Below are 26,547 nucleotides of genomic sequence, written 5' to 3'. Positions count from 1 at the left end.
TGACTTCCGCTAAGAGCACCGCTCGACAATAACAAGCAAACAAGGGATTTGCGTCTCACCTGTGAAACACTAAAGTCCGAAACTCACGGATACGTAGATCATGTTGACAAAGCTACACGCGTCTTTATTTACATTCGATTCGAGCAAAGCGGTACATTATCGTAAGGCATCAAGCGGCATCGTGTTCAGCAACACGCACTTCCTTGTCACATTAGATCAACCCCCTGACCCCCACGCACACCCCCACCAGCAGCAGCAGCAGCACCCTCACTGAGTCCAAATACCCTTGACATGACAACAAACACACATACGCATTTGCGTGTTTTATGGTCGGGTGTCAGATCACGCAAACGACCGCAATTCAACATGAAATTGAACAAGAGCAGGAAGATACTCTTGAACATTTGGCCACAGGTGCTTTGTATGCTCTGGATTTGTTGCAAGTATGTGGCTGGCCGGAATCTTTCACAACATGGTAAGAAAGAATGTAAATGATGAAAAATATTGCAACTATTGTTCCTGATTGACTTTTATCATTTGGGGGCAGATATTTCCCTCCTGGAGGAGGAAGATGAGCCAAAATGTTTCACAAGGACAGAAGAGGATTTCACCTGCTTCTTTCAGACTACCGACAACGGAACATTTGATCTGTTCTACAAAATTGGCCAGTATGTTCCATTTGTTGACCGATTCCGTGTTTTCAAAGAACTGCTAGAATTATAAATCAATGTCTATTGAAAATGGCTTTTCCTAACTACGTAGCAGCAATCACCAACAAACACATTGACTTTAGAAAGGGTTGATCACATTTTCATCATGAGGCTTGATACTTGCATTTGCTTATACTGACACACAGCACATTCGACAATCTACACGACAACTCGAATTTGACAATGCTATGATACATGTAATGCAGCAATTGTGCATGTCATCACCCACCATCAAGGTCCGAGGAGAAAAGATGTGAATTGTTGACCCAGAGAACAAAAGAAGGAATGTTGCTGCACATCTGCTCATTTCCTTATTTGGATGTTGTCTCATATGTGGATATCCACCTTCAAGTGGTGGAGCGCAACAACAACAACAACGACACCAGACTCTACAGTCGCATGGTCAGCGTAGAAGACCACAGTAAGAGCAAACGTTTCCTCCAGTGTACAGTGGCATGACTCCAATTTGAAGTCTTTGTGTAAACTGTTGCCTTTTCCCTCACTCTACTTTGTGTGTAGTTCTCTTGGATGCGCCCTTCAATGTAGCTTTACTCCATAATGGCAAACCTGGACAGCTGCAGCTTTCATGCCTCACAAATGTGCCCAAATACTGGGAGGACAAACTGCGCTACAGGATCCGATACACCTCCAAAGGGCTTGGACAAAGGACTAAAGAGGTACTGGTAAGTATTTGGGGGGGGGGGGGGGGGGGGGGGGGGGAACAAATCAACATTGAACTATACAAGTGTGAAATTACACAACCTAGTGAATGTGACGTTTCCCAAAGTGTTTGCTGCGGCAGTTCAAACGGCTGCTTACTAGTAGATTCATTTGCATCATAAATTATCTTTCATTTGCCTTTGCTAGCTAACAGCCAATCAGAGTGATCAATTCTGAGTTCCTACTTTTGTTTATTTGCTCCCGCAGGGTATTGATGACTCAGTGATGTCTCTAGTACCGGGAGAAGAGGTCCGAGTCGAGATTGCGGTCAAGTGCGGCAATATTGAGAGTGCGGGACACTGGAGTCACTGGTCACAGCCCGTGAGAGATGTGGTGCCGCAAAGTGCAGGTGTGTCCGTACAATTACTCATTGAAATCAGTTACAGGCAGAAAATGACCATTGTTTGGCTCCATCACATTTCATTTCATTTCCCCCGACAGTGCCTGGATCCAGACGGGAACAAACCATATCTAAGAACCTCAATCTTCTCAGTTTTAACCCGGATGAAATCCATAGACTTCCTTAAAACATAGATGCGTCGCTACCAGTCGAGCAAGCCGCAAGCAGAAGCCATGTTCTACAAAAATAAGCCCCTTCTCTCTGTCTCTCTCCAGATGACATTTCACTCAAGTGCCACACCTCTGATCTGCAAATGATTACCTGCCAGTGGAACGGCAGCACATACAGCCAAGCAAATGGTTGCAAACTTTTCACAAAGATGCATCTCAGGTAGTCATTGCAATCCTACCATTCAGTCAAAAGACGCATATGAAAAGCAATCACGGATGGTCACTCTGCTTTTCTGACATGTGATGAAATAATGTTGCAGTGAGACTTTGGGCTGGACTGATTGGACACAATGTGTGCCTGACAAAAAGCTGACTGAGCAGTGCACTTTTCAGGGAGAGGAGTGGAAACAAGTCAGAGTCAAAGTCAGCACTGCGGCATTTCCGCTCAGCAGGACGTTTTACACCCAAGAGTTCACGTTGACAAACATCAGTGAGTCCATTGAAATTGGCATTTGATTGACCTGTACCATTAGCATGTTGTATCGAGATGTCCCGATTCGGACTCTTTAAGTAGCACCGAGATTGCAAGAACACATTTCACTCCATCATGACAAGGCTTTGTGTACCTTTTGGCTTGGAGTCCAAACAGAGCCACCGGCTCATCTGACAGGACTACTGGAGAAGGACAAGTTGTGCTTGAAGTGGGAAGCTCCTCTTATGACGCTCTCATCCCATTTGCAATATGAAGTTGGCTGCCAAATCAGAGAGAGCAAAGCATGGGTGGTAAGATTTTTCAAAGCTAGCTGGGGTTCTTCACCTCAGCCATTAACGCATGTTTTTTTTCCCCCCATCCATTTTCTACTGCCTTTCATTTCAATGTTGATGGCTTCAAAAACGTGATGAAGATTTAAATAGCGCTCACACATATACGTACCTCAAAAGAGAAAATGAAATAGTTACCAATGAAATGTGGATGTTGTGCTTTTCCCAGAATGATTGATGCAACCATGCCATACACGGTGGAATTTTTACTGTCGACACAGAAAATAATATGAAAGCTCTGCAGGGAAAAAAATACAAATCTAGATAGTATCAATGTATGCAAGAGAGGCAGGCTTAAAATTGAATATGAAATGTGGATGACGAAATGCTTCTTCAGGTGATTTCCCACAAGGGCCCAGCAACTGGTACATGTCTGGAGGTTCCCCCAAGGATCCAGTACAGAGTGAAGGTGAGAGCGAAACCTAACGGATCCATTTACTCTGGTCAATGGAGCCAGTGGTCCCACGTTGTGAGTGGCAAAACTCCTGCTGATATTGGTAAGATGCTGCACTACTCTTCCATACGAAAAGAACTCCAACTGAGTTGTGACTTCAGACACCAATAACACATCACGCGGTGACTTTTACAGAGACTTTGCTTCTGACTTGCATCCCGGCCACACTGCTGGTCACTGCTCTTATCCTCATCTCTTTGGGTTTTACTTACTCCCGGTAAGATTGGACATTTTCCCATCCGTTCTTGATATTCAGCCCTTAAGTCACGATGTCGTTCATAGCAAGCTCAAGCAATGGTTTTGGCCGCCAGTTCCGAACCTTGACAAAGTCCTTCAAGGCTTTGTGAAGGAGATCAACTTGCAGAAATGGGTAATTAATTAGGCAATTGACTTGAATGTTCTCCTTTGTGGCACTGCATGCACTCACTCTTCAGTCATTTTTATACTCACTCACACTACAGGATCCTCCAGTTACCGCAAAGCAATACTTTGAAGAAGGGACTGCTTCCGTAGTGGAGGTCATGTCTCAGGACGAGCTCTCAGGATTGGGTCAGGAATCTACGCAGCTTCTGTCGCCCTCGCAAGGCCGCCGCGCCGGAGACCAGGAAGAGGGAAACCCTAGAACAGAACTGAAATTGTTTCCAGACTATGTGACACTGAACAGAGAGGGTGTCACTATTTGTTCAAGCGCAAACAAGTATGTCTGCGAGCAGCAGCCTGGGGAGATAAGAGGCCCAAGGGTGGAGGGAGAGCTTCTTCCAAAAACATCTCACGCTTTCTGTGTCCCTGACAACAACTTCCTGAACCATTCCTACTTGCCTCTTTCTGATTTTGCATTGGAAGTCCAGGACAAGGACACTGGCCTCAGGGAGCCAGGAAATGTCTATACTAACTTACCTTGCAGCTAGATTCCTGGCTATGCATAATAAGCCAAGCTGCAGCATGGTGGGCGGGCAACGCCTGTCTTCCGGTGCAGATGCCGTGGCTTCAATTCCAGGCCTTCTTGCTTGGAGTTTGCATGTTCTTCCCGTGCCTGCGTGGGTTTCCTCCACAAAGGATCAGACAGTGCCCCTGCTGTGTGGTTGTTGGCCTTCTATGCCTAAATCATGTGATTTTGTAGCCACTAGAGGGAGCTCGCTGATTGCAAAACAACGGCTGATTTTGCTAAATACTGTAGCGCTTATGGAAAATTATAAAAAGTAATTAGAAAATTAAATAAATCTGAGATGAAAATGAACTTTTGTAAATAAACGTACCGATAGATGGTGGTTTGTGCTTTTGAAGTGACTCATTGCATAGAGTTTTATATGAAAGAGTTTTGAATATCAATGTCGTATGTTTGTTATTTTATTAGTAGTATTAAATGATTACTATGAGTTGCCACTGATGCTGTTTCATCGTTTGCATTTAGTTTAACTATTAAATTGTAGACCAACGGTTGAAATATTCTTTTTTTTTTGTGTGTCTCATGCCAACTCTAACTTAAAGTTTATGTGGAATTGACCTTGACCCCATTAAAAACTTTCCCATTGTGCGTGCACTGACCCATTATTAATGCCAACTAGTGCCCCCCTGACACGATTCTGCTGTTTGCATTTTATTGCCGCTAGATGGGGCAGTAGATTTACTGTCAATTGGATACATTTCTTTAGGATTCATTTAGTGTCCTCAATATTAGTCGACGCTGACAAACCAAACAAATAAAAAAAAATAAAAATATTACGTCAACTTCTCTACTGCAGTAACAATAGGGTATTAATAGTTCAGAAAGATCAGTTGAATGCTAACTTTATTATGTAAATTAGAAGGAAGAGTATTTTCACTTTCTAAAACACCAATCCCATACTACTCTCAACCAAATGATCTGAGATTAACGGAGACAATCACAACAAAGAATCAGCAGATGGCTAACCCGTGCAGTAAATTCAGTTCAATGACTCAGCAAAGAAAAGAAAAGAAAAGACAATCAAAAATGAAATGGCTATGACCTCATTGTGTACACCAATGGAAAGAAAGAAAGACCAACAACAAAAAGCCTTTGATTTGAATCAGTAGGGAAAGAAAGGCCATTACAGTGACGCGGTACGGAACAGCAATTTCAGACCAAATAATTCTCCAGGATCATAAAAGTTGATCCCCCACTGGGCAAACGCTTTCACAATTTGCAAATGACTTGTGCTGCTATGACGCTTTCATCCGGCCTTTTGCCAGCTGTTGCCTGGACAATGACTGCTTGATAGAACGAGAATCACGTCGGGAACATAAAGCTGTCTGAGTCAACAGCACAGAGAAGAGAGGAAGATGAAGCTGAAGACTTTTCGAGTTAGTGTTTACTGGCGTCGCAAGCCTTTCCTCTGAACAGAACAAACCAAATTCTTTCCATGCTTCATCACTGCCTGCTTGCCCGTACGCAAGCAGCACCTCCTGATGTCATTTCCTCAGCTCGGCTCGGCTCGGCTCGGCTCACGGTCGCGCTGAGAGGCAGCCCGGAGCAAACGGGTCGGTCGGCCTTTAACGTACACATTGTCAAATACATCGGTTGCAAACTGTCGTTTACTAAAGCAAAGTTATCTCAGCTCTCCCTAATACTAGCTGGATTTGAACATGAAGAAAGACAATGACTAAAATAGTTGCACCTTAATGGAGGCTTGACTTCAACAACCTGAAACATATTCTGTTGGGTACTCTTTGATTCATCAGTAAATTGAAAGGAAGGTTCATGTAAATCAAGAGAATGGATCTGCCCATATTCTTCTCAGCACTACATCTGCTTATCCAGTGAGTTTCCCCAACAGAGACTGTGTTTAGTTGCCGGACTTCTTATTGATGAGCACGGAGCAGCATGTTAGCGCACCGTCCACTTTGACTTTCTCACTGTTGGACACGGGGAACAGCTTGTAGTCATTCAATTTGTCAAACACCTGTGGAGGGGAAAAAAGGATTCACAATATTTGGCCCCTGTCGGTCTTTTAATCTTCATCATTATTATTATTATTATAACACCTTGGCTCATATTGGTTGGTATAAAAGCTCATTGTGGAACAGGGAGAGAACGGCTGCAGGATGACTATTCACATTTTTGCCCCTTTTTACACCAGGATCCAAAGCCATTTCGGCTAGGTCTGAACTTTGTAAAAGTGGACTATTCATTTCTTACTATGCCAGATGGTCTGTCTAGGCTTTGATACCAGAGCTGAAAGAATGCGATAGAAAAATAGATTTTATGCTCAAGACGAATCCCGTCAGTTTATCTTCGGGGAGGAAAACTGACTCTCCGCCACGGGTCTCAATCCAAATACGCACATTTTTCGGCATTCTTCCTTCTAAAAATAGCTGGCACAGCTGGGCTTTTAACCACTGAGTACATTTTGAGGTCCAAGTTCTGTACATGCAGACTGCAGGCTACTGGATTCAATTTCAGCAGATTCTTTTTTGTAATGAGAAGCGCAGCGCCTAAAAGAACAAAACAAAACAAAACTAAAATAGCCAAAATAACGCAAACTAATTCTTGCGGAAAAGGGAAGTCATCTTGTGCATGATTCCATTTTGAGAATATTGACAGCTAGCCTAAAACAAATATCGCTGGAATTGGGACAAAAGCCGCTAGTTAGTTGGCTCGAGCTCCAATAATTAGAATCGTTGCATGTATTGGTATTGGTATTGGTATTGGTATTGGTATTGTAGTGGTGACTCACATCCCTTGACTGGATCATTCATTTCAAGAAAAGCAAAAGTGGTAATTATTGAGCAAAATATTACCTTGACACTTTCTGGATATTCCTCTGCTGTACAATGCAGAAGCACCTGTCCTTTATCGGGCAGGTTCATGTAGATGCAGTTGGCGGCCAGGTCGTCGGGCACCGTCAGTTTGTCGTAACGATGATCGCTCATTTGTTGCATGATCTACAACCGACACACACACACACAAACAGGAGATTAACACAGAGAAATCAGAGTCCACACCAATTGTGGAGCAGGCGAGTTGGGTCCTCGACCTCCGCTGTCCTGTCCCTTCCTCAATACACCCCATTCAAATGATTCTGTAGGAGCTTGGTAATGAGCCTCATCATTTAAATCAGGACAGGAAACTTTGAAATCAGCTAGGAGCCCAGCATAGACAGACACAGGCCTGAATTCTAGGTCGGCATCACAGTGGTCTGCAAAAGCACTCTGAGGTCTGTGGGGGGAAAGATGAGGGTGCTTAATAGCAAACACAGGAGCAGACAGACATTCTTCTTCAGCAGATGTCATATTATTTATGTAATCAAACGGTGCTGAAGGTGGGCTGGGAGGAGCACAAGTCAAGATGAGATGACTCCCATGATGCTGGGAGGAAGTGGAACTGAGGCAATTGATCGGAGGGAAAGCAGGTGTCTCATTTTGAACAGCAGAATGTGTGTGTGTGTGTGTTAGGATTTGTCTGACTCTTTCCTAATGATCAAAGCAAAGAAGTGTGACTCATGGCTGCATTTCTACAAATGTGGCCACACACAAAGAGCTTGTGTGTTGTTTTTTGAAACATCCCACTGCCAAGAAACGTGAACAGCATCCGCCTGTTTTTATGATATGTACATAGTCGTGAAGTTGAGCCTTGTACCCGCCCGTTATTGTGCTGCTGTTGAATAAAAGCCATGGGTTGACCGAGCTCTTTACAACCACAATTTAGGGATCATTCAAGAGTGACGTTGAAAAGGAGTTCCAGTTTAAGGATGGACAAGTAGTGACTACAGTTTTGGTGAGGCTCGCTGTGCAGGAAATGAAGCTAAAGGTGATGTAATATCCTCAGACAGACTCCCAGGTAGCTCACTAGGGGGTAGGGAGGGGTAGGGAGGGCTAGGGAGGGGTAGGGAGGGCTGGCTGCGGCTGCAACAGCAGCAGCAGCAGCAGCGGCGCAAAACGAAAACAATCTTCATGTGCGTGACCGCCCAAGCCGCCTCTCACACACAGGGGGATTAGATGGGAGGCCAAATGTTGACCACAGTCTTACTGCAGCACGTCTTTTGCTTCACATTTCACTTTATATACGTATATCTTCTTTTGCTCTTTAGTCCGGAGGCACAACTCGAGTTGAGACCTTCACTGAGGAATCCACACTATAAACAACCTCCAGGGGAACCCCAAACATCATCCATTGGTGACCTCATGACTGAGTAAGGGGTAAGCTCAAATGAGCGAGAGAGAGAGCGAGAGAGCGAGAGAGCGAGAGAGCGAGAGAGAGAGAGAGAGAGAGAGAGCGAGAGAGAGAGAGAGCGAGAGAGAGAGAGAGAGAGAGAGAGAGAGAGAGAGAGAGAGAGAGCTGCAATCTCCATTGGTATTAAGGGGAATGACTTCATTGTGGTGAAAGGGAAGGACGGAAGATGAAGTCCATCTGTGCATTCTTATTGGGAAAGCTAAACACATGCTTATAAAAATATTTACACCAGTGTAAAACAACGCAGTATATATACATGAGCTCATCTTGCTACAGTGAGTTTCATGAATAAACCACAAGACACCAATTTGAAAAATGATTCCTCATCCAAAGATAAATGAACGCCAGCCTGATTGTCCTAACCCAACAGACTATTCCAATTTGTTTTAGAGCGATATCTACCCAATAGTATTGCATGATCATCAATAAAGAGCTGTACAACAGAAACTGCTGCATGTCAGCCAGAATGATGATTTTGTCTTAAATAAGGGTGAGGCTCCAAAGAATATTCGTGGGAAACTGCACCCACTCCAATCCCAAGGAATTCAGTCTGAATCATTAGACTACCGATGATCACGTGATTCACATGAATCAGCCGAGGCAGATCAGATCTTAGTTTACAGCAATTTGTCACCTGTCTATAGAAGAAATAATAACAACATCCCATCCGTCATGCCTTCCACTTCATCTGTGGTGTTTGCATTGCTTCATTGCTCTTGTCCTGCGGTAGCATTCAAGCTCTTTAATTGGACCTTAGCTATGTCGGATTTGCGGTAGCATTCACAAGGTTTGCTAAATGATGAGCGTGAATGAACACATTCCAGCGAGGTTGAGCCAAGAGGCTATCAAAGAATTCCAAAAGAAGCAACGTCTGCTGTGCCAGTTGAAAGACAATCATTCAATTCTTCCCATGACCACACTTGGCAAAATCATCACGGTGAGATGACGCCATCTCCATCAACACATTGCATACCTTGAGGGTTTTCTGAGCAGGTTCGCTGGAGCCGATGACAATGAGCCCCGGCCCCCCCATGCTGCAGAGGCTCTTCAGGTGGAGCTTTTCCATCACGGGCACAGTGGACACGGCATAATCCTACAAACGGAGAGAGAGAGAGAGAGAGAGAGAGAGAGAGAGAGGAACCGTTGGATTTTCATTTCTGCCATTCTTTTCGAGTTTTCAAGTTCCCCGAGTACATACATCTGAACTTTGGCAGATAGTTTACTTTGGACATTGTAACAATGCGATCAATCCCGTTCAGTTCCCTTATAAAGGCTGCTGCATTCATGAGGAACATTCTTTGCTTTTGTGGGATGAGCAGCAGCAACAGTTGGACTATGTGGCTTGTGGCCAGCAACACTTTGCCAATGACAAACATTGCTTTAAGAATTTGCTCACTTACGTACATAACTTGATCTCACCTTAAAGGCATCAGCGAGGATCTCGGCTCCTCTTTGATTGGTCCGTTTGGAAAGGCCAACAAAGAACTCTCGACCTGCAGAGACGAACAGAAAATGATCAGGAAGGCTAAAAACAAAAATCATGACTTTGACCCAGTGCACACAGCAGATTCCATAAAGGCGTACTTGTGTTTTGCGTGGAACAACTTGACCTCAAGGCCATCAAACACCTCCGAGATGATCGAAAGCAGAGAGCGCCATCCAAGCCTTCTCCATCAACCTCAGAAATACTTTTGTGGACAAAACTGGTAGGAAGCCTAGGTGCAAAAGGCCAACCAGCTTCATATTGTCTGCCATGTTTCATTTCTGTGGCTATAATGGCATTGGGACAATCATTTACTGCAAATAGAATCTGAACAAAAAACACACCAAAAGGGTGCTTGGAACTCCAATTGCTGAACACTGCAGTCAGCAGAGAAAAACGCCGCCAACACGGACGGCAGAGGACAAAAAGAGAAGCGTGAAATGGTCCGAATGCCTGGCGTGCAGCAGCGTTCATTTATCCTGCTGACTCTTGATTTGTTATTAGCTGGGGCCATGCCAACGAAGCTCTTGGAAGCATGCCGTGTGTTGTCGAGAAATCAAATCAAGTCCGTTAAGTGGGCTTGCTTAGCTTATCTTAGTCAAGATACTATTGACCCACATTTTAACTGCTGAACTGGGAGAAAATGGAATATAGCAGAATACGCTTGCTTCATCGGTGCAACTAAAGGTTGACGTCTAATCTAATCTAACCCACGCTGATCCGATTTGACGACGGGGCGCGCTACGTCATGTTTTCACTGCAGATTACGCTCAGAGGGAATTTCGCTCAGTGTGCCGAGGCACAGGGTCACCGTGGTGACGTCCCGCTGTGGAATGTCTCTGAGAAGAGGAGAGAGTCCAAGCATCAGAGCCACGATAGTCTGTTGGCAAACGGAGCCCGATGGCTCATATGATTGGCAAGAATATGGTATTTACCTGTGAAGAGAACATCTCCTCCATCCAATGTAGCGTTCTCATCAGTCATTTCCACAATGTTCAGATTGAGATCCTTAAGGGCACCTTTCATCGCCTCTGTCTGGATAAACAAGGACGCAAAGCAAAATACATAGAAATGAGCTAGTGCTATCAACAACTAAGAAATGGAATCAGCTGATAAAGACGCGTCGCTATCACATCTGTGACGCTCTGATGAAGGCGGAAGAAACCGCCGAAACATGTCAGGTAATGAACCTAAAACAATTTGTTTGATATAAAAGAAACCAGTCAAGTGATTAATGGAAGCGTGATCTGTAAAACACTCCTTGTTATCTTCAGAGTGAATGGTATACAGTTTAGGCAACAACGCATCAACAGGATGAAGAAAATAATTCCCAAGCTCTTGCTGGATTACTTAACAGCATGTCGCTTCCTGTGAGGCCAGATGCTATGAAACAAATTCTTTTTTTGCAATGACATCATTGTAACGAGCCATGAAATGAAGTCATTTTCTAAGTAGGATTGAAAAGTGTTGAGTCCAGATAAAACAACGTCAAATGGATTCGCCTGCCCTACGGCTGGCTCCTGGTCACCCTTTTTCTTTGCATTTGAAGGAAAAGCCGTGGACATGATGCTACATTTTCAAATGCATTCCTGAGACGGAGAACGCGAAAAGTCACTTTAGCCATTTGCCCTCTATGTGAACTCTGAGCTTCTGCGGGTCTTTGTTTGGCTGCTCCATGGCTGATTTGCTGGCCTGCCCGCCCAGTGTGTGATTTGACTGTCCTGATTTGGGGTCCTACAGGAGTAGTTTCCAAGGCCAGCCATGTTAGTGAGAGAGAGCATCAGTGTTTCCACAAGCCCTATCTCATTATGACCTCAGCCTGTTCATTGTGCTTCTTGGCTAACACAATGCTTCTGCTTCCACTTATTGATGCAAGGCTAAAGCATGAGGTCAGACAGGTAGAGTGCCATGCACTTTCCAAATCACCATACAAAAGCACAAGTGAATGTGCACATGTTTCCACCTAATTACAAAATCATACATTTTAGGAAGGAAAGCCACCACAACAGTTGCTCTCACATTCATTTCCTGCTTTCGGGTGAATAGGTGATCCATATTTTCCTCGACAAAAGCATCGAAATAAAACGGGTATGCATTGCATTAGGAGCGCACCAAAAGAGTGGCTCCCTTTCACATAGGCTGCCAGGCCAGGCCAGGCCAGGCCAGGCCAGGCCAGGCCAGGCCAGGCCAGGCCAGGCCAGGCCAGGCCAGGCCAGGCCAGGCCAGGCCAGGCCAGGCCAGGCCAGGCCAGGCCAGCCATTTAGTATTTCCCTTGACATCATTCGAGGCGATAAGAGAGAGACTTTTTAGTTGACTTTATCACTATGTGAAGCCATCTGCACAGTGTGCTTTGTGGATGTAGTCATGAACATTTGACTCTTCACACGGGCCTTGAAATCGAACACATTTCGTAGCAAAACTAAATAGGCCAGTTATCTCTCGATGTGAGCAAAAACCAATCGCTCCCTTCCTGAGTGCCGCCAAGTCATTTTGTAAAAGCATTCGCTCTCTCTTTCTTTCTTAGAGCTTGGCGAGGCAACACAAGGTTACCCAATGAGAAAGGCCTTTTTTTGGCCTTTGAAAATTCATTCCAGGTCCACATTCCTCCAACTAAAACCTTTTATTTGGGCTTTTCTATATGTTCTTGTTACCCCCTAAAATGACATTCCATGCATTTGGTAGGGAACAACAGCATTCCCAAGATGTCAAACATTTTGCAGTCGAGTCTTTGTGTAGGCTTTCATGAAAGTGCTATCTTACTGATTGAAAATATGATTTGGATGGCCAGAAAACTGCCCCCTGTTCATAATTGTGTCGTCCTACTCGAAATTGAATGGAGAACAGGCTGAGTTCATATGTTTTGCCCAGTTTAAGAACGGAGAGAAAAAGTACCCTGTCAAGTTTGTGATGCCAACCAGTGGCATGCAAAACAGACCCTGGATGGCATGCCCTTGCCTAATTCCAAAAAATCCTGGCTATATGGAGGAACATACCTGTGGTTAACCAAGCCACGACACGCTCCCATCATCCAGCGTCCCCAACTTTCTGAACAGCATTACATAAATGTTGAAAAGTAGGTCAATCCCAAGCCATGCTCAGGACCCTGGCACCACAGTCACCACAGGCACCACAGGCACCACAGCCACCACAACCATTTGGCAGCCAGCCTCCAGTAAAGGAGCTAAGTATTTAGGATGAAGGTGATAGCGAGAGGAAGCTGAAGCAACATTGCCTGCCATAGGTGTGTACAGCGTCACTCCCGATCGATTCAAGCTCGCTGTAGAAAAGAAAAAGGGTGCTGTTGCTGTCCCATCTGCCAGGGAGGCTTTTGCGAAGCACATATGCTCATGTTAGAGAACGAAATGAATGGAAAGGGCCTGAATGCCTGACAACCGTCACAAGACGTTATTTTCCCCATAAGCGCTCCGGCTTTCCGAACGCTGCGGTTAACCAATGCTTATTAGCCTTACAGAATCAAAACCTGGCATGTCTCAGAGACGATTCAATTGAGACTATGAAAAGGAATTCCCGTTGTGTTAGTTTTACATCTGCCAGTTGAGGCCTTTCAAAAGCAAAGCAAAAAGACACAAAGCTCCCACATAATATTCAAGTGCTTTGTTTCAACATTGCTCAAGTCCACTCACTGTGTGTGTGTGTGTGTGCTGCAGGAGAGGAGAGAATGTCTAAGCAAACATACTTATGGTTGGAAAAATGGCATCTGGGAGCATGACCTACCACGTGCAAAGGAAAAAATGTCTCTTGATGTGTTCACAATTCCCGAAAGGAAGGACGGCATTTGAGCAACAGGCAGAGATGCCGTGTCAAGATTGAAGCTCAACTTGAAGGCTTCCTTCTTTCCCCTTTTCATCACTTTCCTCCCACACAGGGATTCCCTTTGGTGTGTGTTGCTCTAAGAAAGTGGAGCCTAATATGTTGTGAAGAGAGACAGGAACTCCAGGCAAGTCAGACAACGGTGACCTCACTGCATACGAGAGGCGCTGGCGACCAAACTAACTTGTTGCATGCATATGCGCTACAAGTACACCTTCTAAAGCATCCTGTGCCAAGATTGAAGAAAAGCTCTTTTCATATCTGCATCGTTGCTCCGGACGTTGAATCCCTTTGCTTTATTCAGAGAACTAAACACAGCCTGGACCCTGAAGTGCGTTCCACAGAAAAACTGAACCCATCATAGCACATGGTTCCGCCCACCTTTTTAAAAGAATGTGATGGATGGATGGATGGATGGATGGGTCCCAAAGTGGAAAAAAAAAAGCACGAGGGTTTGCCTGGCAAAGATGAGACTAACTGCCTATTATGAGGGATTTCCCAAAACAGCCCTGTAATGTGAGCTGAAAGCAAGGGGCTCAAGTGGAAAACCAAGAAAAGGACTATATGTTCTCATCTTGAAAGGGGGGAAAGAAGGAAAAAAGAAAAAAAAAAAACAAACAATGGGCCAAAAGATTTCCCAAATATTGGCAATGATGGTCTTTTCTGCACAGTTGTTTTCTTTCCATCATTGCATGAAGCTAGTAGTCAAATGCTAACCAGCCGGAGCAGATCCGCTCATCTGCCTGCCTGCCTGCCTGACTGACCGCCGTGGTGGCTGACAAGTGCAAACTCCCTTCCAGGCAAAGATGATACACAAGGACTAATTAACAGCTCATTCTGAAGTCTCACAGCAGTGGCAGTAGCAGTAGCAGTAGCAGTAGCAGTAAGACGAAAACATTACAGAAGACATGAAGGATCTTTGAACCCAAGGTGAGCCAGGACAGAGGTGTTACTTGTGTCTAAAGGTCACCATCCTGCCTTGACCATTTTCTTCCACTGACCAAACTGTGAATGTGCGCGCTTGCTTGCTGGCTGGCTGTCATTTCCACCAGCTGCTGTTCTTCACTACATTAAATCCTATTGAGAGTTGGGCTGCATTCAGGCACACGTCATGACTCCACTCAACAAAAGTCAATTAGCAGAATCCAGTCCACAAGTTAAAAGTGGACACCATTATTTTCCTTCAACTTATGATAAGTTTACCAGTAGTTAGTCCTTTCCAACTTTTGTCTTTGAAGCTCCGAATGTAAGCCATATGCGCGTCTGCGATGGCCTCTTCCACCGTGCCCGGCTGCGGAGCGGGCCCACAAGGCCACGGAACACCCCTGAGCTTCGCCTCAATAACATTAGCACCGCTGCAGCGAAACCAGACAGACCGTAATGGAAACAGCCCACTTTCCAGACACTTGAGGGAATAGCAAACATCTCTGCCTGATCCCTATAAAAGACACAAGAACTAAAGACGACTAACTCTGGTCTCCCACCCACTCAGTTAGTCTGGACAAGCAACCCAACGTCTGGGCTTTCAAAAAGAATGGGCTGGCTGGGCTGGGCTGGCTTCCAAAGTGATTTGAAAAGATGAAAGTCTTGTTTTGGATTCCATCACATTGTCCTTGATTATTTTTCAAGCGGCTTTTCACTGAGCATGATTGGCTTTCTTTGGTCGTTGACTGACTGACTGACAGACCTTAAGTAAGGACCTTGTAAGGAATGTTGCCATAATTAAACACACTTGTGGAACTGTCAGGAGTGGGGAATGATACTTTGGGATAAGCACTGTGAAAGGGTGCTGATTGGCCTGTCACTTTTTAATCCCGCTTGTTTACACTCTGCAAACTACACACAGAACCTGATTACATAAGCAGAGCTCTTTCCAAATATGGAGGAATTTAGGATATATGAAACTTGCATGGATCACTTTTTGTCCGAACTTCTACATTCCAATTTGTCAACAGGTTGCCCGTTTGCGGGAAAAGGAAAATGCTCGTCAAAAGTGGCCAATCGGTGCAATTAGGCTTGTTTCGATTTGACAAAATGCAGACGTTGCTGAGGGGGGGGGAAAAAAATGCATATCTTTTCCGAAGCGCTTAACTAGTTTGAGCTAGTTGCATGCACGGATTGACATCTTGGAGCGTGTGCTTGATTTGTGATGTCATTTACCTCAGATGGCTATTTCAAACAAAGTGGAGTCATCAACTCGAATACACGTCCGTAAATGGGCAAGGGTTAGATAAGGATATAGTGGCTATTGAGTAATAGTCGTACATTTGGCAGCAAGGCAGCGCAAGGCTGCGCAAGCCATCTTTCACTTCAGCTCTCATTCCAACCTTGCTCTTTTCAATCTGATAATATACGTACGAGATGCTCAAAGCTCTTAAAGCTCATCATTCCTAACATTCTCAGGATTCTGGATGGCGTGACCTCATGGGGAGGAAAATATCCCCCGGCGTTGTTGCCTTTGCTTTAACATGGAAACTTAAGCTTGCAAAGAATGAATGACTATGTGCAAACTTGACTGCGGCTGCTGTACTTGCTTGCGAGTGAAAACAACAAGTTTCCTATGCGAGAATGTTTTCACTCCACCGTGCAGATGGCTCCAGCGTGCAAATTCCAGATTCAAGTGTGAGGGAATATATGCTTGGTGACTGTCTCACCCGAGTCAAATGTTTTTACGTATGTACTACATGCTCACACATTCTGCACCTCGTCCAAACAGATTCAAACGTCCGGCACAACGAACTTGATAACCCCGAGAATTGACAGAAAGATGCAACTCCGCCCATTTGATGCATTTTCATCAAGCAGCAAAGAGAATGACCCCGAACGAACACGGCCCAAAGCGGCAAATAAGTTAGGTAAAGAAGTGAAAGGTTTTTCAGACAGACGTATAGAGCAAATCAAACTCGAAAAGACAAAACCCTCTTGAAGGTAAGAGGATGGTATGCCAATGGAAAAGGATTTCATTCCGCTTTAAAAATAAAGGAACTGGCCTCACTGTTCCCATACAACAGGTGCTATTGAGACCAGTGTCTTTTTATCATAATGATTAACACTGATCTTCTTTATACACACATACATTGAATTTGTCATTGTCAAGAGATTGAAAGAAAGAAAAGTAGGTTAAGAATATTGGATCTGGCTGGCTGGCTGGCACAAATGCCAATGCGTGTCACAGCCCTCAGCACGGAAAGCAATTATATGGCTCTTTGCTTTACGGAATGTTCTTAGCGATCCATTACGGTTGGTAATCAAGCACTTTCCGTAGGCGTGTGTGTTTATTGTGGGAGAATTGGCGATGTACGCCTCTCACTCCGCGGAGCACATCATTACTGGCCGGTGATAAAAAGAGGAGATTGTGATTCCCGGGAGTGCTCATTTCTGCAGGGCTTTATTGAATGACCGAGGGTGGACACCGTTAACTACATAGCGAGGAGCTCAACACGTGCTTATCAAACGACAAGGTTCAAATGATTAGCTATGGGATCGGACGTATTTTCAGCAATGCGCAAAGGTTTACCCTAAGTTCAAGAAATTGAAAAGAATGACAGTGCCAAACTATTTCCCCAAACCAAGGTGGAAAAACATGTAAGCACAGATGGCTGGCCTTTTTGCTTATTATTCTTTTTTTTACTGAAGGCAAGGATCCATTCCATCAGCGTGAAAGTTATAAAAACAAAGTGGAGGATGCATAACTGATGTTTTCCCCAGTCGCAAATAAAAGTTTGAATTTGAAACTCACTCCAATCAATGAGTCCTGTGCATTTGTGCATATTGTCAAGTAGCAAGTTTGGAGCTTCTGGGAATATTTTGCAGAGGTGATGAGACTTGGCCATGGTGGAGAGATGGCAAGATCAGAGGAGGATCAGGAAAGCTAAAGTCATATTAAAAGAAAGCTTCTCATTCCATTCCACTGCTCCATGCCAGAAAGACAAACACACAGTGAAGCTCCTCTCCCGGTGGTAGGTCTGGTCTGGAACATTTTTCTCATTCTTGTTGCCTCTGCACTGTGCTCGTGCTGTATACACTCCTTCCTTTGCTTTTGATGACACTCTAAAAACAAAGCAAAAACTGTCGCCTCGATGTCCGCCGCCGCCTTCGTTTACACTGAAGTCAAGATGATACGATCCTTATTTATGTTTGCCGCATCTTCCATTTGTCGCTAAATCCTCTTGTGCTAACGGGAGATGAATTACGTGTTGAAGATGAGCAAGAAATAATCAGCGACATATATAAAGGATGACAAAGCTTTGCTCCAACTCAACGGACAGAGCGCATTGCCAGCTCCATCTTTTTGCTATAAGCTGCGGAAATCAAGACCAAATGTTGTCTTGCGCAAAGTCACCCCGGAGGAAAAAGGTCTGACTTGAGAGATCATTGCAAAAGCTTTCCAAATCCCTTCCAATTTGTTATGATTTCTGGCCCAATCTATTCAGGAGTTTTCCCAAAGTTGTCTGTCTGTCGGTGGTTCCTTTGTTATCATCCTCTGATGTCATCCACTCAATCGGAGAGGATTACACACATTCCCCAGGGGCTGGCCAGAGGAAAAATGTACATTGACAAAGTACGGCAAGGATGACAGGACATTTGGCTTCACGTTCATCAACACCCAGCTGTTCCATTGTCAATGCTCAACCATGTGTTTTTGCACATGGCAAAAAAATGAAACGCATGAGACAGACAGCAGGATATAATTCATGCGATGGTGGTGGGGCGTAAACGTCAAATGCCCATCACCGGAGGAAAAATCCATTCAATGTTTGTCTTCCATTGGCCATTGCCAAATGGGAGAATTACAGTTGGACCACCGCAATGTTTACGGATCATCAAGTGGAAATGTGTTTTCAAGCTGGAAATAATATAAAAGATGAAAATATTAAGGTTGTTTCATTCTCTACTGTCACTGTTTTAAACAGAAAAATAATCATCAGCAAAAACAAAACACACAGAGATTGTCAACACTATTAGTCGTTGCTCAAAAAATGATGTGGTGAAAAGAAAAAACAATAAGGGCATCAATGGAGACACAGCCAAAGAGCCATCTACCAATAGGGCTGTGCATAGTAACTCTTTTTCCAAATGGTGTCAAACAAAACAAACTGAAGGGGACATTTTTTGAAATCAACCTTAAATATGATCATATAAAAGCAGACATGCGGTCAGAGGATCGGAATGTTAAATGGGAATGTCTCACAGGCTCCCGGTGTGTGCACGTGTGTGTGCGTGCGTGCGTGCGTGCGTGTGTGTGTCTTAGCTTAGACACAGGGCAGGTGTGCTTCAAACCACGGAAGAATCCCTGTTCACGCGCTGCCAGCCGACCTATTCTTACGGCTTCATTCGCAGCCAAAGACAACCAAGGCCTGGTAGCAGTGAACAACCATCAATCATTGTGTGCCCTGAGAATCATCACACACGCACACGCACACGCACACGCACACATCAGCAGCAGTGTGTATTTCTGGAGGTCAATCTTATTTTTCCAAGCATGTTTCTGTCATTATCATTCCTGAAGTGGCTCATGTTTGAAGTCAGACAGCCCTACAAGAGCACAGCGAGTGAGTGTGATGGCTATGAAAAGATGATGGCGAAAGCAGGTGCTAGAACTGAAACCACAAGCATGAAAAGTGGGGAGCAACAAAAAAGGAAGCTTCGGGGTTTTTTTTTCGTTTTTTTTTCCCAAGCCTAGTTTTATGACGAGACCCCCACTCTCTTTGATTAGTTTCCACGTCCACTTCCTCTCGTTGTCTGATCGCTCAGTTCATCCATCTGTAGACTTGTTTACGTCTAGTCTAGTCTAGACCAGAACGGACAAAAGTGGGCGGTTTTTTTTTTTGTTTGTTTTCTTTTTACAGAGAGCGTACATGCATCCAAATGTGGCTGACTTCAAGGATCTCGTTCAGACACACTTTGAAAGCGACGAGATAGAAAAAAACAAAAATCGATTGGATTGATGGATAGAAAGATTAGCTGAATAGATGGACTGAGAGATATTTTGCAGCAATTATCCACAATCATTCCAAAAGGTAAACAAACGATACCCAACATTGTATTTGGAAAGATTGGTGCACGTTTTATACATTTTCAAATGGTCATTTCTACATCGCAAGCTTCGGAAAATCACATCCATCCATTTCCAACAGCGCTTATCCTGTTCAGGGTCATGTATCAAGATAGAAAACCAACACACACACTCTGAAGTGAACCAACTTGGTTGAAATAAGATCTTATCCACTCAGCTCTGACTGCTTAATATTACATAAATGACTAAGCAAGGATGACCCTTCTAGAAACTATGATGTCATTTTTATGCTAATAGAAACAATGGGCAGCGGAAGGTAACCAAAGTAGGGGAGAGCCTGGGTAAGCAGGAGAGCAATGACGTCAGAGGACAAATACCAATGTGATGATTTGATTCGGATGACATCCCTCACAAAAGCATGCCAGAGTTGACTTCAAAAATACCAGCTAGTTCGTGTTTGTGTCTTTGGGTGATTCAGAGGAAAGGCAGACAATTTATTTGAGGCCTGTGGAATGCTTGAATAAGCACCCCCCCCCCCCCCCACACACACACACACACACACACCCCCCTTCATGACATTTTGTAAACCAGATTTTGATCTAAAAGCACATTGTTGTAATAATGTCTCGTCTTGAGGATTCATCTTCAACCTCCCAGAAACTATCAATGTATGACACATGGAAGATATTCAGGCTTAATTCTCATTGACTTGGTCTTTTTTGCGCTCATTGAAAACTTGCTCGTCATAGATCCAAAACGATGGTCCGTATCCACCCTCGGCAACATGTCCAGGTCAAGAACAAACGGGAAATTGGCTTTGACAGAATGACAAGCGTCTCCGCTTATTAGCGTTTACCATCAACTTATCTAATTGCTCGGAGCAGCGGGAGCTTCCAGCAGCAGGCTTCCGGGAAAATTGGAAAGTGCGGAAAAGGCACACACACTCACATGCAAGCACATTTTAGTACTCGTTCTTGTTCTTGCACCTGCTGTGCTTCCTATTAGCTGATACTTGAGTTTTCCTCTCAGCAGATGTTTTCTTGCTGCAACCATTCTGCCCATCAGCAGACATTCATAAATGGATTCAAATGTCGGGTATAGCCTTATGATAATAAGATATAGGCAATTTGTCTCCTCTACTGTATGTTTGATATGCTTCCGTGTTAATTAGCGCTGGCGGAGATGTGAGATAAGGCAGCCAATAGGCTGAAACATCATTAGAAAGAGCAGAAACAAGAAGACAGAAGAAAAAGTCTATTTTGGGTTTCACCAACATTTCCATTCAAATCAAACTAAGACTCGCTAAAAGCCGAGACCTGAACGTTTGTATCTTACATAAGTGACGGACTATTTATTCACTACTGATGAATCATTTTATTACTCAGCACTCATTCTTGCTGGCTCTGTGGAACCTCTGTGGATGAGCAAGTCGAATAAATATTGAAGAAAAAGAAGGCGTGAGAACAGACTAAGAGCGGACATCGCACCACACTGTGATGGCTGAAGGCAGACAGAGGAGGCAACACAGTCAGTCGCTCGCTCGCTCGCACACACCACCTCGCCCAACCTTCATACCTGCCGTGCCACCAGCTGGAGACAATTCCAGCAGTCTTGGGGCAGCAGCAGGCGGGCGGGCGGGCGGGCGGGCGGGCGAGCTACACCGTGAACCGGTCGCCAGCCAATCACAGGGTGCACGTAGACAAACAACCATTCAGACGTACAATTACAGCAAAGGAGCCCACCCACGCAGGAACATGCAGACTCCACACAGGAAGGCCAGAGTCAGAATCCAACCCTGCACCTCTGAACCGTGAGGCAGGGAGGCAGGCGGACGGGCGAGCGGGCGGGCGGACGGACAGGCTAAGCGCCGTATATATACGTAAAAGGAGGGGGAACAAAATTCCAGCTCTGTATGTTCCAAGCGCATTGTTGAATTCTGGTGTCACACACATGGACATATAAGACGTAGGTGCAAAAGAGTCAGAGGCCTCAATCCTCCTCCTGCTGCTGCTCCTGCTGCTGCTGCTGCTGCTGAGAACATTGTGGCATCCATTTGTCAAATACTGGCTCCTGACGCACACAAGTGGAAAGTAAAGTCTCACCTCTAATGTCTGAGAATGAATGAATGAATGAATGAATGAATGAATGAATGAATGAATGAATGAATGAATGAACGAATGAACGAATCCGTACACAGTCTGTAGCCATCTTTAAACGACCCGTGAAAAACGTACACTTGCGCATTTTAGCCAAAAGCAGACAACACTATTATTTCTATAAACAGGACAGACACATCACTGGGTATGTGGTGTAAGGATTGCAGCCTACGGCCTTCAGCCATCTTTGCAAATGTGCGTTTAGTAATATGAATGAACTAACAAAAGTGGCTTGACTCTGTTCGGTAAGAAGAGTGCACATTTAAATGTGTCAAAATTCAAACATACGTGTGCCACAATATTGAAACTATGATGTCAGAAAATGTCAAGGTAATATAACAACATATTTGGGCTGTCAGGTGACCTTAAGCAGTTTGTTAATAAGAACTCTGACTTGCAACAGTCAAATTGTGGAAAAAACAACAACGCTATCAGATGGCATGTAGGTCACAACGGAGACTCCTTTTTATGGAATAAAAATGTGGCCTTTGAACAGGGTTAGTTAGATGTGCTGTAAGACAACACAGTCAACAGTCAATTGATCGTGTTGAAACTTGAAAGTGACGCCACTCCTTGTGATCTATTTCTAAACTAAAAAGCGCTTGCAATTGCAGGTGTAATTAGTCTCACCTACAGGAAAGCTCCATCATATTCATCATCGTTTGGCTGGGCAGGCATGAGCTCTTTGGAAAGAACGCCATTTACGGGCACACAGCAATCATTTGGAAAAGTAACGCATCCGACCAAGCGAGCGAGCGCCACATGGGAAAAGCACCGTCGTGTCAGCTTCAGAATAGGAAGAGGAAGTTATTGTCGGCAGGCTCCCGCAAAGTGTCAAGTACTAACACGTTTCACCTGTCCACATTTCAGGGGCATTTTGAGGACATTTTGACGCAGCTCAGGATCTTAGAATAAAGAAAAAGAATCTGAACCAATGGACCTTCTTGAAATTGAGAGATTGAGTTTCATTTTTAATTTAGTGCCAGCAAGCGGAAGATCAAAGGGCAGTGGAATTGCCAAAGACATCAATTGAGGTCAGCATTATTGCAAAAGCTGCTATGACATTGAGGGCATTCCAACTGGTATCGGCATGTCTCAACAGCATCACAATAAACAAATCTTGATGGATGACTGACTAACCCTATTGATTGGAGATGACATGCCCTTCCATAGAAGTTCACTTATTTGATATCGTTTCAGTTGAATGTGTCCCAAGTTTGTATTTATTCCTCCTAAAGAAAGCCAATGCTTTTTCTATGCCCTCTCTGAGCAAAATGGGAATCGTTTTTCCTCCCCTCCCAACATCACCATGAATGGTTACTTCCTGTGGTCTGACATACCAAAAGCAGACATTCACACACCCCCGGTGACGGCCGGGCCAGCTCGGTGTGAGTACGTCATCTTGCCAGACTGAGAGGAGTTTCTGTTTGCATGCATCTAGCAGCTGCCCTGCAGCCTGCTGCTGTATCTTCTGAGGTGACGGATATGGGAAGGGGGTTGTCTGGCTTGCTAACTTTGCAGACTTGACACATGCCTATCGAGGCCAGAATGTTTATCAACTCATAGTTGTACAGTACAAGTTAGTATGTCAAATCATTTGATTTGAAAGGGGCTGTATACATCCAATTTTTTTTTTAAATATACAACGTAGCAGGGCTAACCTTTTCTTACTAACCTTTCAAGTCAACATTCACATACTGATGTCAAATCTCCCGGAAGGAAAGCAGGTTCAAGTCATATGAGTGGCAAGGATGGCTAGGAATTGAAATCTGCAGGCTGTCTAGTCAAAACAAGGTGTGCTGCACTATGCCATTAGTGGGGGGGGGGGGGGGGAAGCTCTTCTCATGGGACTGAACTGAAACATGTCATCTACAAAAACATCAAGTAAATATTGGGTCTGTAGGGTATCATTTTCCATCCTGTCTGCACACCTTACATGATTGGAAAGCTTTTACATGTAGCTGACTCAAGGACTTTTTAGCAAACATTTTACAGCAACAATTGGATAGAAGAGGGAATAAAGCAGCCACTTATTGTGTAAAGCAGGTCCAAACTTGGGTTTTAAATTAGACTGCCAAGTCAGTCCTGGTAACTCCAGCTTCTTCCACCTTCGGCAGCAGCAGCAGCTTATGGTAAAGGCCCTTTCCTCAACAGCACTTTGAAACAGTAGCTGCAGCTACTTGCTTCATATAAATACAGTCGGATTGGAAAACTCTGTACATATATACGCATGTCTGCTGTGTCTATCCCCTGCGTCCCAGCCTGTAACTAAATCTGACTGATTGATCGAGTGACTAATCAATGTTGGCCGTTGACAATGTTGTAGTGTACAGTGCAGAAAAACCTGAGCCAATGGCAAGCGTATCCATCCCCGCAAGGGCAGGAACATTGAGGGAACTGAAGACATCAATGTCCTCATCATGTGTACTACAAATCAGAGACAAGGCAACCTAGGCAATTGAGGAATAGCTCACATTGGCCTATTTGATGCGACGCGCTTTTGTAAAGCGCTTGGCTACAGTGATACAGCTAAAGATGACACATAATGACAATTGATGTATACCGCTTGATTTGTATGTCAATAGCCATTTTCCTCTTTAGTCTCTTGGACTGTGAAACTAGTGATGCCCTGATCAATATTAGTCTTTTGGACTGTTGAAACCATTGATGTCCCAATCAATCATTTGGGGCTTTTGATCAGAGTTTTTTTAGGGCGTGCTCTTTCCACCACCTCCCATTTCTTTCTTTTCAACAAGGTTTTTTTTTTAAATGTGGCTTTTCCCCTAAAAAGGTCATTTGATTCATTCACCTACGGTACCTTAGACTTGATAACTTTTTCCATTTCTGCCCATTTGAATATGCATTAAAATGCACCTTGCAAAAAGATGTGAATTGAATGTGGTGTGATGAGGCAACGTTTATTTCACGGCCGGGGCCCCTCGGAGCCATTGTGCCGAATAAAGTGACCCTGATTTGAATTGACAGCCACTTTCACAGAAGCCGACCAACCGTTTTCCCCATTGTCTCTGTTTTGTCCACACTCACAAACGCACTCACACACACACTTTGTGCAAGCATGAAGTCCAGCAGCAGCAGCAGCAGCAACAAAAACAATGCACAATTGAAGACAATTATCATCAGCAACAGTCGTGTGGGCTATTGCACATCACTGAGCCAAATTTTGCATCAAATTGAAGTAAAATGCAAATGGGCATGCGTGCAGCGTGGGATGCCTTTTTGCAGTTCAATCAAATGTTTGGAGCAAGAGACAGTCTATGCACTAAAATCTACATTCCAATTGATGATTACGTGCAGCGACAGTTCTTGATCCAACCAAGTCAAGGTGCACGCCCACGTTCTCATCCAATGTTATTGGCGTGGATGCAAAGCATATGTTGCCATGCACTTTGGCTAGCCACCTACGTACCTCTCTCCTCCTGCTCTCTGCACCCGGTCTGGTGATGAGCGCCGTGTCCCCGCACACCACGGCTGCATCTTCCACGAACACGCAGTCCGGCAGCGTCTCCTCCGCAGGCAGTTCCACTACCTCGAGCCCAAGCGTGGTCCTCAAGATGTGCACGTAAGCATCATGCTCCCTTTGCGCCTTGGATAAATCCACCTCAGCCTGGCAGGTCCGGAGCGATTCTTTGGCCAGAGACGTGGGGATGCCCCGTACGATCGCGTGGGTGTAACAACCAAAACCTGCCATTAAACCGGCCATGTTTCCCTTTCACTTGATGCGCTCAACTAAAGGGGGGTGGGTGGCTGGCTTTGGGGTGGGGAGCAATCAAAGCTTGCACAGACCAATCAGTGAGCACCGTCACACAATGGAGCCCGGATTACTGATTGTCCACCACGTTGGGCGTAATTCTTAATTGACAGCCCGACAGCATGCAGCTTCATTGAGTGTCACTGAGCCAGCCGCGCTCACGCCTGCAGGCGGATGGGTCGCCTCGCCTCGCCGCGCCGCGCCGCGCCGCGCGGTGACGCGCAACAAGCAAGCGTCACGTGTGAGAGAGAGGCGTTGAGTCCAGCAAGTGACAGCTGCTTCCACGGCTCCAGCTTCCAACAGCACTGCACCTGAAAATAGCCTCGAATAAGCAGTATTCCGTTTCGCCAAGCCAGCCTTCGTTCCATGTAAAAACTCATGCATGCAAATGACATCCAGATATCGATTACATGGCTAATAATAATAATAATAATAACGGTCACATCACACATTTAAAAACAGCTTAAGTTGCTGTTCATGCAATTGGCTCGCTACCAGTTCAGGGAGTTAATAATAAATAGGATCTTTTAGATGATTTGTTTAACCTTTAGGCCAACTTCAGTTCAGGAGATGTAGCGGTGCTTCTTTTTAATGTGTTTGGTTACTATGTGTACTTCTTAATCACAGGGTGCATGTGAGGACTTTGGCCTTAAAAGATCCAACAGTCATTTGCAACTAACAATCATTTGTGACTTTATTACTAGCTGAAGCGTACTAAAACATCATTTGTTCCTGCAGTATGTGGGGTGTTCTGCAAAGCAAAGAAGTACAGTACGGGCATGTTGGAAGAAAAGAGTTTTTTTTCTTATTTTTTATTCCCACTTGTATCATCTGAGGCAGGTTTTGGGCTCGCTCAGTGAAGCAAGCGCTCTGCATCCACGGAAT

The 26,547-nt window shown here is 44.6% G+C and overlaps 2 protein-coding genes across 5 annotated transcripts; one reads left to right on the top strand and one right to left on the bottom strand.

Moving 5' to 3' along the window:
* The first annotated feature begins 138 nt into the window (after positions 1 to 138).
* On the top strand, positions 139 to 4,750 carry mpl (MPL proto-oncogene, thrombopoietin receptor). Of its 2 annotated transcripts, none has more exons than XM_049729247.2 (12): positions 139 to 475; positions 548 to 668; positions 947 to 1,131; positions 1,230 to 1,393; positions 1,638 to 1,779; positions 2,046 to 2,160; positions 2,261 to 2,430; positions 2,581 to 2,723; positions 3,100 to 3,259; positions 3,352 to 3,433; positions 3,499 to 3,586; positions 3,678 to 4,750. In XM_049729247.2, the coding sequence occupies exons 1-12, from the start codon at positions 292 to 294 to the stop codon at positions 4,122 to 4,124; spliced, it is 2,001 nt and encodes a 666-aa protein (XP_049585204.1). In that variant the 5' UTR covers positions 139 to 291; the 3' UTR covers positions 4,125 to 4,750. The 2 variants fall into 2 exon arrangements, with proteins under 2 accessions (XP_049585204.1, XP_049585205.1); XM_049729248.2 differs by having other exon boundaries at positions 304 to 475; positions 1,063 to 1,131.
* Positions 4,751 to 4,988: 238 nt separating this feature from the next.
* Positions 4,989 to 25,867, bottom strand: ddah1 (dimethylarginine dimethylaminohydrolase 1). 3 transcript variants are annotated; one of them, XM_049729255.2, is made up of 6 exons: positions 25,321 to 25,867; positions 10,826 to 10,925; positions 9,827 to 9,900; positions 9,381 to 9,500; positions 6,976 to 7,119; positions 4,989 to 6,137 (listed from the first exon to the last, which is right to left on the bottom strand). In XM_049729255.2, the coding sequence occupies exons 1-6, from the start codon at positions 25,612 to 25,614 to the stop codon at positions 6,021 to 6,023; spliced, it is 849 nt and encodes a 282-aa protein (XP_049585212.1). In that variant the 5' UTR covers positions 25,615 to 25,867; the 3' UTR covers positions 4,989 to 6,020. The 3 variants fall into 3 exon arrangements, with proteins under 3 accessions (XP_049585212.1, XP_049585213.1, XP_049585214.1); XM_049729256.2 differs by lacking the exon at positions 25,321 to 25,867 and adding an exon at positions 22,524 to 22,690; XM_049729257.2 differs by lacking the exon at positions 25,321 to 25,867 and adding an exon at positions 22,528 to 22,690.
* Positions 25,868 to 26,547: the final 680 nt, after the last annotated feature.

This window comes from Syngnathus scovelli, chromosome 10, assembly GCF_024217435.2.
Source record: "Syngnathus scovelli strain Florida chromosome 10, RoL_Ssco_1.2, whole genome shotgun sequence".
NCBI lineage: Eukaryota > Metazoa > Chordata > Actinopteri > Syngnathiformes > Syngnathidae > Syngnathus > Syngnathus scovelli.
The sequence above is the reverse complement of the archived record's forward strand: the minus strand, read 5'-3'. Positions and strand labels throughout refer to the sequence as shown.